This window comes from Empidonax traillii, unplaced genomic scaffold (assembly GCF_003031625.1).
Source record: "Empidonax traillii isolate 1590-97213 ecotype Southwest subspecies unplaced genomic scaffold, ASM303162v1 scaffold288:size648122, whole genome shotgun sequence".
NCBI classification, from domain to species: Eukaryota; Metazoa; Chordata; class Aves; order Passeriformes; family Tyrannidae; genus Empidonax; species Empidonax traillii.
This window is the reverse complement of record NW_020955481.1, coordinates 120,485-133,171: the sequence shown is the minus strand read 5'-3', so window position 1 is coordinate 133,171 and position 12,687 is coordinate 120,485. Positions and strand designations below refer to the sequence as shown.

At 39.7% G+C, this 12,687-nt stretch overlaps 1 protein-coding gene across 1 annotated transcript in view; it reads right to left on the bottom strand.

Annotated features, from left to right (window-relative positions):
• Positions 1–12,687, bottom strand: part of PIEZO2 (piezo type mechanosensitive ion channel component 2) — a 134,133-nt gene that overhangs the window by 9,650 nt on the left and 111,796 nt on the right. Inside the window, exons 38-48 of the mRNA XM_027890435.1 lie at positions 12,256–12,645; positions 10,687–10,945; positions 9,998–10,180; positions 9,326–9,578; positions 8,452–8,584; positions 7,900–8,047; positions 7,572–7,786; positions 5,439–5,597; positions 3,966–4,113; positions 1,385–1,573; positions 825–928 (exon numbers count right to left, since the gene is read on the bottom strand). Of these exons, the coding sequence (XP_027746236.1) occupies positions 825–928; positions 1,385–1,573; positions 3,966–4,113; positions 5,439–5,597; positions 7,572–7,786; positions 7,900–8,047; positions 8,452–8,584; positions 9,326–9,578; positions 9,998–10,180; positions 10,687–10,945; positions 12,256–12,645 (2,181 nt within the window). The remainder of the gene's footprint in view (positions 1–824; positions 929–1,384; positions 1,574–3,965; positions 4,114–5,438; positions 5,598–7,571; positions 7,787–7,899; positions 8,048–8,451; positions 8,585–9,325; positions 9,579–9,997; positions 10,181–10,686; positions 10,946–12,255; positions 12,646–12,687) is intronic.

The following is a 12,687-nucleotide window of genomic DNA, read 5'->3' as shown; positions in this document are numbered from 1 at the left end:
TTTAAACTTGAGTTAAAATTTTACTCTGTCTTCTGTTAAGTATGTTGCTGCATAGAAAGACGCCTGCAACTTGAAACTTAAAGATAAAGCAACTTGAAACTTGTAACTTCGAAATGGATCAAGGTTACAGTATTAGTGCAGTCATACTTGGGCTATTTGGTAGATCTAAGATCAAAACCTATACATTCTCGAATGGGCTAGTAGCAAGCACTTCTTTTAAAGATATATCTGATCAAATGACAGTTACATTAGTAACGAAACAGTTTCTACTAATTACCTGTGGAAACTTGTGAAAATTTTGTGCATGTTGCTTTATGAAATAGTTAGACTATGCTTAAATGGTTGCTTTGACATTTTAATGTCAAAACATTTCTAGGCTATGCACACTTTCTTTTGACAGCACCACCTCTCCTCACCAGGAGATGAAAGATGTGTGTGCTATAGGAAGGACCACGGGGCTTGAAAGTGCCAACACTGTTATGTCACGACAGCGTATTTGTTTTGGCAGTACACAATCAGCATCATGTCTCCTGAAAGTTTATATCATTTAGAAGGGAGGTTTTTATTCAGAGAACAGGACAGCTAAGGTTTCTCTCTTCCAGGATTTTGTGGAAAGGTGTCTAGATTAATGGTAGCTTGTCTGACCGTAACCCAGCTCTGTCCTGACAAATGATCTGTGTGAACCTTTACTCATTCTAATCCTCTTTATGAAAATATCTTCCAATTGATGGCAGCATTGCTGACCACTTATAACTACACAAACAAAACTCACAAAAGGCCTCCATGGAAACATGCACACATTTTTAAGTAATGAGGTATTCTACATTTCACTTACAGTGTTACCCCTATAGCCTGCCAGAAGCATATTGAAACGAGTCTGATTGAAATCCTCGAGCTGACTCTGTTGAGCACTCATTGTGAAAATAGGCTGGGAAACAAAAGAACATACACTTGTCACATTTACTTCACATCAGGTGATACATACACAGTACAGCATCCTGTGCATTACAGCCCAAGACAATTATGGCACTCAATTTAACAGAAGAAGGTTATAATCTCATTTCACTGAGATGCAAGCTACCTCCAGTTATCTTGTATTTACCATATGGACCTGTAGGCAGTTATCTGAGTGTATCTGATGTAGGAAAATTTATTGGGATTCCACTGACAGTAGATTATGGCTTTAACTCGAAAGTGAAGATAGTATTTTACATCAGTTATAAACTAAGGTGTTTTTAAACCCAAAAGGGACATTTTGTGGAAGCTTGCCTGTTACCTTGCATAAGGCAGGAGAATTCAATTCAATTCAATGAAGGGAAGAAAAATAGTACAGAAAATATAGTGCAAAAACCAGAGTTAGCTTTTAGTGTCTCTTCTTTTTTACCTGATAACCTCCTAGAGTTATTGTGATTGATACATCTAGAGGCTTGTTGGTGATGCCTGCAACAGATTTGATTAAAGACATGAAGAGCAGTGGGAACCAGACAATACAAATCAGCAAGACGATAATCATGCCACCCATTCCATACTTCACAACTTTCTTTTTCTTCTGGCCTCTTGGTTGGGGATATCTCTGCAAAAGCAAACAGCAACATGGTAATGTCCCTTCTATTAGAGGTACACTTCATATGATTTGATGGCTAAATATATAATGATCTTAAGGCTTCCCATCTTTTGTGTTAATTTGCTATCCATTGCCAGGCCAATTATTCTGAGATTTTTTTTAGCCAAATCTGCAAAGACACTTAATTTCTGGTGACAATAGAGGAAAGCAACAAATGAACCCATGCCAGATGTGTCCAGTGAGAGAAATACTGTGATTTTGATTCTTTACAACTCACAGGAACAAAATATAAAGTAATAGCAGCAACGGTGATACAACAATTTGTTCCAAAAATTGCTGTTGTGATTGACCCACTTTCTTGTATTTGTCCTTCCAAAAAGTTTTATCTCAAAGCTCATTAAGGCAGTTCCTTTCATAGATCTTGAAATGCTGCAAACAGTATATCAAAGCTGGGGGAGCGGGAAAACTGTTTGCCAGCAACTGACATACACAATCAGTAGGAGTGTCTGATATTGCAGTACCTCCACATTCACTTCATACCTCACTTACAGTATTTCCAAGAGTTGTTCACAGGCTTTATCCAATCTGTTTCTAGTGAATCCCACACCAACTGCATTTAAATATTGTTTATGCTTTTGTTGTTGTCCCTAGAATATTGACACTGTTGATGCAACATCCTTCCCTTAGTTTTTAAGACCAAAAGTGACTTTGCTTTTCTTCTCCTTTAAAAGCAGATCACATGGCATGTCTGTTCTGCCTTGCCCATAAGGCCCTCCCTCTGTTATTTGCCTCATGACTGAATACCTTAGTAGTTCACCATCCTGTAAAATGCCTTACCCTCACTGTAATTTATTTTGGTGTACTCTCTTAAAGGATTTAACTCTATGGTGTTTAGGAGTCTGTCTTTCCTGCATTGCATACTGCACGTGCAAAATAAAGATGCATTTTTTTGCACTGTACCTCAAACGCACGCCAGGAATTTGGCTTTCAGAAAATTGTTCTTGCTTTACAGTATGAATCCATAAAGCCCTATGAGAACATTAAATTTGTAATACAATGCTATATTTAAAACAAATTAGTTACTTTTCAAAAGCAGTAAATCAAGTAATTTGCCCTAGGCTACAGAATAGTGTTTTCATTAAAATATCATATCAAGATCGGCAGGGGTATATTATTTGTCTGTAAGAGATTAGTTCAGGCACTTTTAATGACATTACAGAACATCTCAGAGAGACTCTAACAGTTAAAGTACTTAGGCACCACTCAAAGTGTGAGAGAGACAGAGAGAACTAAAGTACCTTGAACAACACTCATAACGTCATGGGTACTTATTTTGCTACATGGCATTAGCACATACTTGCTAGCTTAGACATGGAAGTCTTCCCATGTCAGCTCTCTGCTACATATAATGCACTTGATCCTGTAGTGGTATAAAAAAACCATATTGAGATGGACAGTCAAAGTAGAACTGGATTATTATTTCTCTGACTCCTGAAGTTCTTTGGAGCTTCTTCCATTCATGGCAGTAGTGGGAGTCATAGAGAAAAAGCCTATATACAAGATTTGTGTGCTCTTTAGCTCTGAGTTAATCTAAGTGACACACTTGGAAAGTAACTGCCATTAAGAGACAGGATTATAATAAAAGGAGAAATACGTCAGTAACACTTAAAAATAAATCCATTTCAATGCAGATGTAGAATTTCTGACTGGTTTGGTCACTCTTAAAATAATGCTTAATTTCTATTTCAAATTGGCAAAATAAGCAAGCATATGGTTGCAATCTTTATAGTAGTTATAAGGAATCCAGAATTTGCAAGTTTAATTTGAACTGAAGCTTAAATGATTTAAAGAGACTGAAATTTCAGTCAGACAAATGGTGGGTTTATCTGGCCTACAGTTCAGTTCTGGATGTACAGGGACTATCCTGAGACAGAGGAGCCAGCTGAGTTCCCTCTACAGTTACATGAACCTGGTGTCCCTGGGACCTACACCATGGGGGCATGAACTCTTCCTTCTACTGACCTTTCTCTTCAGCTACAGTTTCCCTGCTAGTGCAAGTTACTTATCTAGCTGTGTGTGAGACTGTGTGAATACCAGGACTTTCAACCCCAGCCTTGAAATCCAGGCATGCAATTAAGCCAGAAGGCACATGCTTGTGGAGCTCACGATAATGGTGGAAAAATAAGTTAGGCGCAGAAGGGAAGCCATTTGAAATTTCACTCCAGCTGACTGCCAACTACCATAAACCGCAAAAGAGTCTGAATATTTCTGAACATAAGCACCAGGTATATCTTCTAACAAACTGGTTTTATGGTGGATTTCCCAATTATTTAGGGATTATTTCTCTAAATTTCCGCAGGGGGGAGAGGAGGCCTGGATTGCTCATATGGTGCTTCCTTACTTTTTCTGACTCTCGCCAACACTTCAGGATGAATATATGTGCGTAGATATCTTCAACACAGATCCAGCTGGAAAGACTGAGAGTGGTATCAGTCCAAACCCAGTCCATTACTGCTCTCAGCTCAGTCAAGAATGGAACTAGGCGGAACCTGAAGGAAGACCACAGCAAATAACTCATCAGAAACAGAGGGATCACACTGAACAAGCACAGCGCATGTATATATGATGAGAGGGAGAATTAAGACAATATTAAAAGAGCTTACTGAGAGATTTTGTAAATACAAATACAATCATATCCTGAAATTGCATGGCTAGTACTGATCTTTTGCTGTTGCTCATGTTCCTCTAGATCTCTCTGTCGGGCCATAAATATGCTTTTGCATCATTATGCCCAGTAATTGTGATTGAGTCATTGATGGAATAGTAAAAGGCTTTCCTTTGTCCCTAAATTCCTCTGACCTGGGAGTGGAAACCATGTTTTCCAAAGGTCAGTGGGAATTTGTTTTATACCGCCTTACTCCAAGAGGTGCATGGCACCTTTGCAGTGGGTGGGCAGTCCTCAGCTGTGTATGGAACTTGTCTTTTTAAATCTTAAGCAGCAGAAGAATGCGGGATAACAGGAAATCAACATGCATTTAACAGCTGTTCCAAGTGCATCATTCCCTTTACTAGTCCCACACTCTTCTGATCAGCCAGGTCACAAAGAGTATTTCATGTGAGGAAAGCTTTCCTCTGTAACTTTTCCTGCTGGAATAGAAGAAGCCGATACTGCAAATATTGTGAAAATGCTGAAATTATTCCAGTTTTTCTGTGGAATACATATATGCTTTGAACTGGCTTAATCACAAGATCACTGTAACAGTCTAAGTGGAGCGTGAAGTATGCCTCTGTAAGACCACTTTTCCCTCCAAGGTGACGCAATGCCTCTTCCTTGCACTAAACTCCTAACTCCTAAAGAGTTTCAAATGTGCAGTACTTCTCAAAGGAAACATTTTTTGGTGCATAGTTCTTATTTCTCAGGTGTACTGTCTTTCACTCGATTTCTTTCACCTGCTGAGGTAGAGCCTGTAGACCTGCTCCAAAGATCTCTTTGGGATTTGACACCGTACTAGTTTTTAGCACTGCAGAACTAATAACATTACCTGTTTTCTATCATAATGTGTAGCCCCTATCTCTGTTCACAGAGGTGATTTCTTAGAAATGTTAAAAATGTCTCTTCCATAGGGCCCTGAATGGGGAAGTGATGTATCAGGCTTCTGGGTTCAGAGTGGGAGATCGATTCTTCTGAAGTTTGCATTCCTGCATATGATTTTTTTTTTTCTTTTTTGTGGACTATAGGGAACATATGGCATATATAGAGTATGCAGTGCAAAATGTATTGTCTTATTTCCAGCAGTTTGTGAATGACCCCACCAACTCATGATAACAAGTCCTTATTACACAAAAGAAAGAAGGGCAGTAGGTCTACACTTACCCTTGAAATAAGAACAGGTTGACATAGTTATAACTTTTTGTGAGGAAGTTACCAAGAACACGAGTTGGATATCCGCAGCGTATCTGATATGCTGATAAGCCAAAATAAACACATTTCACAAAATACCAGAGCTGGGCAACTGTGTTCTGGCTAAATTTCCTGTAAAGGAAAAGACAGATAAAGGAAAAGATAAGCTTTGTATCTGTGTATGACCAAATGAGTTTGAAATGCCTTGTGCTTTTGGCAGTTTCCCTTTCCTGAGATCCTGTGAAAAGCCTGTGGTTTCTGACCCCATGGCAGGGTTAAAACAGTGTTTGAAAGACACTGAATGAGAAAGTCTATAAACAGCATCCATTGTCACCTCAGGGTCACAGGGGAGAGACTGGGAATAGGGTTCCCAAAGAGTGAGAGTCCAGGGCAGTGTCCTTTCCCTCTGGATGCTAGAGGTCCCTTTACACCCACACGGACTAGTCTTCCCTTGGCCCCCATGAATGCACATCACTCTGTGAGCCCTTGGGTGGGGCCTGAATATAGGCAGTTTTAATGGCTGTGTTCATGAGAGCACCTCATACAGGAATTTAGGATGGAGTGACCTCTGAAAATGTTTTTCACCCTCCCCTGATTAAGTCTTATTCTGACAAATGGTTGAGGAACCATTTTTTGAGTTGAGTTTTGAATATCTCTGAAGATGGAGATACCATAGCCTGTCTGAGGAGCCTACTCGTGTCTAACTACAGTCAAGAGTTTTTCCAAATTCTGGCCTCTTGACCTTTCTGAAGAGAGCTTAGCTTCTTCTCAATGTTCTCTTAAAAGGTAGCTGAAGACAGCTCTTCACTTCCTCATCTCCAGACTGAACTAACCCTCTTCCCTCAACGTCTTGTCACACGTCATTTGCTCCATCCCCCTGAGTATCTTGTTGAAAATGTGCCACTTCTGGCTGCTGTTCAGTAGCATGGTGGAACTGCAGGAGATGCCTCATGATGGACAGGATTTGTCAGCTAGCCATAATCCAGTATTTTCAATTAAACCCCACAAAAATCTTTTCGTTGAGAAATTTGCAGGTGTTTCTAAGACTCAGTCTGATTTAGAAGGAATACAGGAGGTTTCAGATGCAGATTTGAGGGTAACAACTTGATATAGATTTCACAAAGCACAGAAAAAGTCAAAATTATTTTACTTCATAAAAATTCTCATTGTGCAGTAGAAAAGAGATTATTTTAAAAATGCATTTATTTTTTCAAATTTGGGCACAACTGCTACTGCACTGAGGAAAAATAAAACATTTGTTTTTGAGATCAAGTGAGACCTTTCATTTTTTCTTTACACTATGCACCTATATTTTTTTTTTTGACCAGTAAAATAACTTGACTGTTAACTAAGTGTAATGTGCCCAGGTGACACACTCAATTTCACTGTACAGCCAATGGAGCGAGGTAAATACTTCAAGGCAATTTAAAGTATGAAGAGGGGAGTTAGCCAAGCACTTGGGAGGGAACCTTAAGACCTCTGCACTGCAGACTGAGGTGACAAGTGCCTTGAGCCGTGCAATAGATTTGGAGGTGAACCTGACCAGGCATGTGACACAAAATTTCACGCAGCAGGTGACCACCTCCACACAGCCTCCTGAACCAAGTGTCAGAAGCAAGGGAGGAGAATTTTGCTCTTCAGAAGGGACAAGGGTTTAAGACATTCCTCAGACTAAGGAAATTTAAATCCACCATTCACACATTCCAGGAATCTGCTAAATTATAAATTACTCTGAGGGAGACATTTTCTACTTGCTCTTCTGAAGCTGCATGCAGCAGTCTAGGGAGCAGGGAACTGGATCAGAGGCCAACACTGTCTCAGCTGAAAGCTCTCATCACTCAATTACAGGCAATTTCTCTTACACCTGCTTGCATTTTGGCCTAAGTTGAGAATATTTCTGTACATATATAATTAATTCTTCCTCAAAGTTATACTGGCCAAAGTCATTGCTTTGGAAAGGCACTCCAACATTCTGTTTATAAAAGAGACCAAGAAGAAACTTTTTCATGATTCCAAAGCCTAGCTATAAACATAACAAATTTAAATGCAAGCAACTCGGTATAGCATCAGTATTCAACCCATATTGTTTGTTTATAAAGGTTATACCTTTCTGTCACTCCAGGCAAGATAAAGAACATCCAGAAATGTATGCCGAAAACAAGGATGACCTGGAAGATAACCTTTCCCATGACAGTCTTTTTGAGGTACAGTGCTCGATCTACCACCATGGTACCAAACTGAATGAGTACCATCACCAAAAATGCTTCTGGGACCTGGTCCTCTGATAATGAAGAGGTGATATCTGCTGCAGCAGAGTGTTTCTGAAAAGGAAAATACAAGGGTGGTCAAGAAAGAAGGACACTCACACGATATTTAGTATCTACACCATGTAAATCCTGCTGAGGATTTACACAAAGATGCCTCTGTGACATACCCCAAAAGCCCAAAATCCAAACACAATGATGATGAAGTCCACTGTGTCTGCGAGGAACATCAGCACATACACATCAGTCACTGCACTGTAGTCTGGATGAATAAGATTGTAGAAAAACTGTCTGATGGGCACATACACCTGGAGAGTCCTAAAACAATACAAACCACAATGTGATTTAATAACATGTAACTTGCCCTGAAGAAAATAAAGGCTGAGTGTGCTATAATTAATATTTTTAAAGATATCTAAAATCTACTCTGACAGCCTTCACAGGACTTCACAGACACCAGTTCTGATTGCTTCTAAACCACTGTATTAGAATTTGCTCAGTAGAAATGTACATAGCCAACTAAGTTCACATGGGATATTTAGCTTTTTTTAATCAGGCAGATGCTATTTGAACAGCTGCTGATTTGTCTGATGTTCAGCTGCTGGGACATCTGCACACAATGAACACTTAGCAGTAGTAACCTTCTCTATTAAAAATGCCGGTTTACTGCTTTACTCATTGGAACCTCGCCCCAAACCCACACCACTCCTCACATTGCTCACTTTTTAATTGTAAAGGCCTTGGCTTTGATCATTTGTTCTCGAAACTTTTCCATAAGGAGCTCTTTTCTAGATTTTTGCTTGATGCTTAACACGCTGCTTCCTTTCTGACTGCTGTTCCGTGTACTGGTACTTCCTGGGGAAAAAAAACAGAAAGGGAAAGAAAAGCCAATTCAAAATAAAAGTTTAAATACAAAAACTAGAAGGTAATAAATCTTGAGACTTCTATTCCATATACAAGTCTCACATTTGAAAGAAGCTTTGAGTTGAATTCTTTTTTTCCCCAATATGACAAAATCCTGTGAACATCCAGTAAAGGTTTCATCACTGGCATATCAAAACTTGATTAATAAGTATAAAATGAGAAGACTAGTGATAAAGGCAAGTATTTTATTAATCTGATTGAGTCACCTCAATTGGTAATATATATATTTAGGCTAGAATAACCCTGCCCTTTTTACAAGATAAGACAGGTAATCTGTTTCAATACACCTAATAAAAACTTTTCTGAGTTCAGGTATCATCAAACGTAGATATGAAAAATACATATGTTTTGCATTCCCTCTAGCTAGAGGTTATGCTGAACCAGAATTTCTGGATCTGGGCCACACTGAGCATTCCTTTCCTAGCTTTTGGATAATGTAATTTTAAAAACATAATAAATCACAAAGTATGGCTCTCCATTTGAACTTTAAGAAGGCTTGGAGTGCATTCAAACATGAAGATATGTTGGTTCATATCCTATTTCATCACTGAGAAGCAGCAGCATTCAGTAGCCCCTGGGAGCTCTGCAGCAACCAGCACAAAGTTTCAGCAGAATGATTCTATGGGAAATGAATGTTTGCTCTTCAAATCCCAGAAATGCCATGACATTTACCTCTCTTAGACCTGTGTGAGGAGAAGCTGGACCTGTGTGAAAGCTGTGATATGCTGCTAGAGCTCTTCCTCCTGATGGCAGTCTGTTGCTCGGGGAAGTGGACATGGATGGACTCCACTGACGCCGCAAGATTGACAGATTTCAATGAGACAGAAGAGTCTCTCCTGCCTCCTGCCAGAGAGAGCTCATCATCGGTGTCCTCTTTATTACTGGAGCTGTCTCCTTTCTCATCTTCATCCCACAGTCCATGGCACTAGTGGAAAAAGACAGCATATCAACCTTGTGTTTCTGACACATGCCTGTATTTTTTACAGGCATTGCTAAACTCAGTCTCACATTCACCATGGGGAAGACAAATTCATCGTGTTGGGTATCATAGAATGACTTGGGTTGCAAAAGATCTTTCAGATCATCAGTTCAACTGTTAACCCAGCACTGCCAAGTCCACCACCATGTCCCTTCAGTGCCACATCTACATGTCTTTTAAACACCTCCAGAGATGGTGACTCAACCACTTCCCTGGGCAGCCAAGTTAAATGTTTAATAACTCTTTCAGTGAAGAAATTTTTCCTGATATCCAAATGAATGACTTTCCAAATGAATGAGAAGTGACTTTAAAAGTTAAAACTAAAAATTATATATAAAATAAGAAACCACATGAACCCAGATTACCTTTAAAATGGATCTGTGGAAGAATAAAGCAAGAAGCTGAACAAGATCATAGTGCACGTAACCCTCTTTCTTCTCAATGCCAATAATATTGGGTGGATGGTAAGGTTTATCTTTCGTGTAATCTACATGTTTATTCCAAGGAAAGAAGCCAAACTGGAAGAAGTACTTGATGACAATGGCCACCTGTTCAGAAACAAAACACACTTGGAGTGTTTTATAAGCATGTCAGACATAATAAGCCTTGGGACATTAAGAGGGGAGAAATATGACTACTCTGTCAGTTTTATGAGAAGATAAACAAGCATATTAATTGCCAAAGAGCAATAACACTTCACATTTCTTCAGTAATAAAGTCAATCAACATTCTCCAACAGATGATGCTCATTGTGGTACTTGAGATACCACAAGCAGCGAATACTGTCTCTTGATTAACAATTACACAGTAACTGCTTGCAAATGGTCTGTTCTTGTGATAACTGCATAATGCGCCAGGAAGGATATTGCTCATTGCAATGAAAAACAAGATCTTTCCATACCACAGAAGTTGCCGGGGATGATAACAAATATTTATATTAATATGAAGGGCCAGAGGCCCTTGATCCTAGAGATCAAAACCAGAAAAGAGACCATGCAAGACTTAAAATTACCTTTTCCTTGTTAGACATGGGGTTGCAAAAACAGCATCATACCTCAGTGTAGACAATGGCTGTCATCCAGAAACGTTTGCTTGGCCGAGGAACAGACAGCATGGCCCACAGGAATATAAGGATGGGAAGCACCAGGGTTATCATGGAGGCAGAGATCATGTGGTTAAGGATGATCACAAAATAGCACACCATTTCTGACCGGGCCACCAGTGTATTGTACAGAGCATAAATAAGGAGCAAGACTCGAGGCTGACCAACATAGAACTTCTCTGACTCCTCCAGTTCGTCATCATGAAACATCCTGTGAAGAGCAGAGTACAGTAAATGAAATGAAAACGAACCTTGCAACAGCTGCTTTTCAAATTGCTACATTTTTCCTTTTGAAAAATATTAAATTCTGCTGCTAAGTTCAACAGAGGGAAAAAAATGAAAAAGCAATTTAGTATTATAAACAGATAGCCTGATTCTAAGCTCAGAAAAAAGGAATTTCTGGCAAAATAACTAAAAACACTGTTCTTCAGGTTTTGAATTTACCCAGGGAGTCAGCCTGGCTTAAGAACTTCCACAAACATCACTTTCCTACAGCTGCTCAACCAACATATCTCAGGTAAATCACACCATACTGGTGTGGATTCATATCTGATTTATCAACACAGATAGGAATTTGGAGAGAAAACAGAGGTACGTCATGAGACCTACGTTATGAATAGTCCTGGGACATAAGACTAGAATATAATATATGTCCTTGAGCATTAGATGTGTCCAATCTTTACAAGACTTAAGTAAATATAAAACGTAGTGACTTTCATACATATTCATAATTCTCTCTTCTTTTTATTAAGAGTGTCTTGGTCTGAGTATAGATCTTACTACAAAGCAAAAATTACTAAGGAAAATCAGAAGACAAGACACTGCATCTGGCAAAGTCAGATTTACGCATCCTCTCTCTCTCCAGATGTAGTTAGGCTGAAAGACATTTCTGTGGTTTAAGATTTTGTCCCTGCATTTGGGGAAGCTCTCCCCAGCTGATTCAGGCCAGAAAGCAGATGAAGAAGTGCAGTGGCACCATCCCCAACTCAGTGCTGGTTGTGTTACTGATCACAGTGTCTAAGGGGCAAAGAGAGGAACTTATGAAAGTACTTAGCAAGATGGTCTCTCTACACAGTCCTCAGCTCCTCCTGGCTTTAACAGAAACTGCCGTAGGCCAGTTTACCTTAGAGTAATAAAAAATAATTAAAGGAGAAACTTTTTCCCGGATAGTCCTGGAAGAAACTCATTTGAAATCACAGGCGCCTGGAGAAGAGAAGCCTTCTGCACAAGGAATACTTAGAAAAGCCCTTGACCCCATGATAACTGCAGCACAGAAATTCAATGCTAACTGGAACAATTAAATATGGTATCTAGGGAGAAAGCAGAGATTAATTCTAAGATGAATTTGAATAATTTTAGAAATCAGTATTTAGAACAGCTGCACAGGAAATGAGCTTCTTCCCTTAAACTAAACTTAGCACGTGGTCTGTATCAGAAACTGTGAGCTAGTTCTGAGACAAACCCCCCAAAGTAATGACAAAACTTTACACATTGTGCCCAACAATCTTTCCTTTTCCTTACTTGTTCAGAAGCAGCTCGCTAGCTGTTAGCTCATGCGTCAGTGGGGGGAGAATGGTATCAAGTTTGTCCGTCCGGCTGTCGTCTGGGCTCACCATCATGAGACTCTTACCAGCTGAGTCATCTGGGGACCCAAAGGGAAGATGTTCAAAGCTGACAGCTTTGCTATAGGAAGGCGGAGCTTCTGCATTGCTATCCACTGTGGAGTACAATGGCACATCGGTATCAGGAGTGTATGCAGCTCCTTCTGAATCCAGGCTATAATCTTCCACCTCTTCTTCCTCCAACCTTGATGCAGAATGAGCTCCTTCCTCTTCATGCTCTCCTTCTACCTCCTCAATGGTTTCTGTTGTTCCCTGACGAGAATAGACCATGGTGACCTGTGTAGGTTCACTGTCGGAGATGGATGAAGAGAGTGAGCTGCGGTTTACAAGA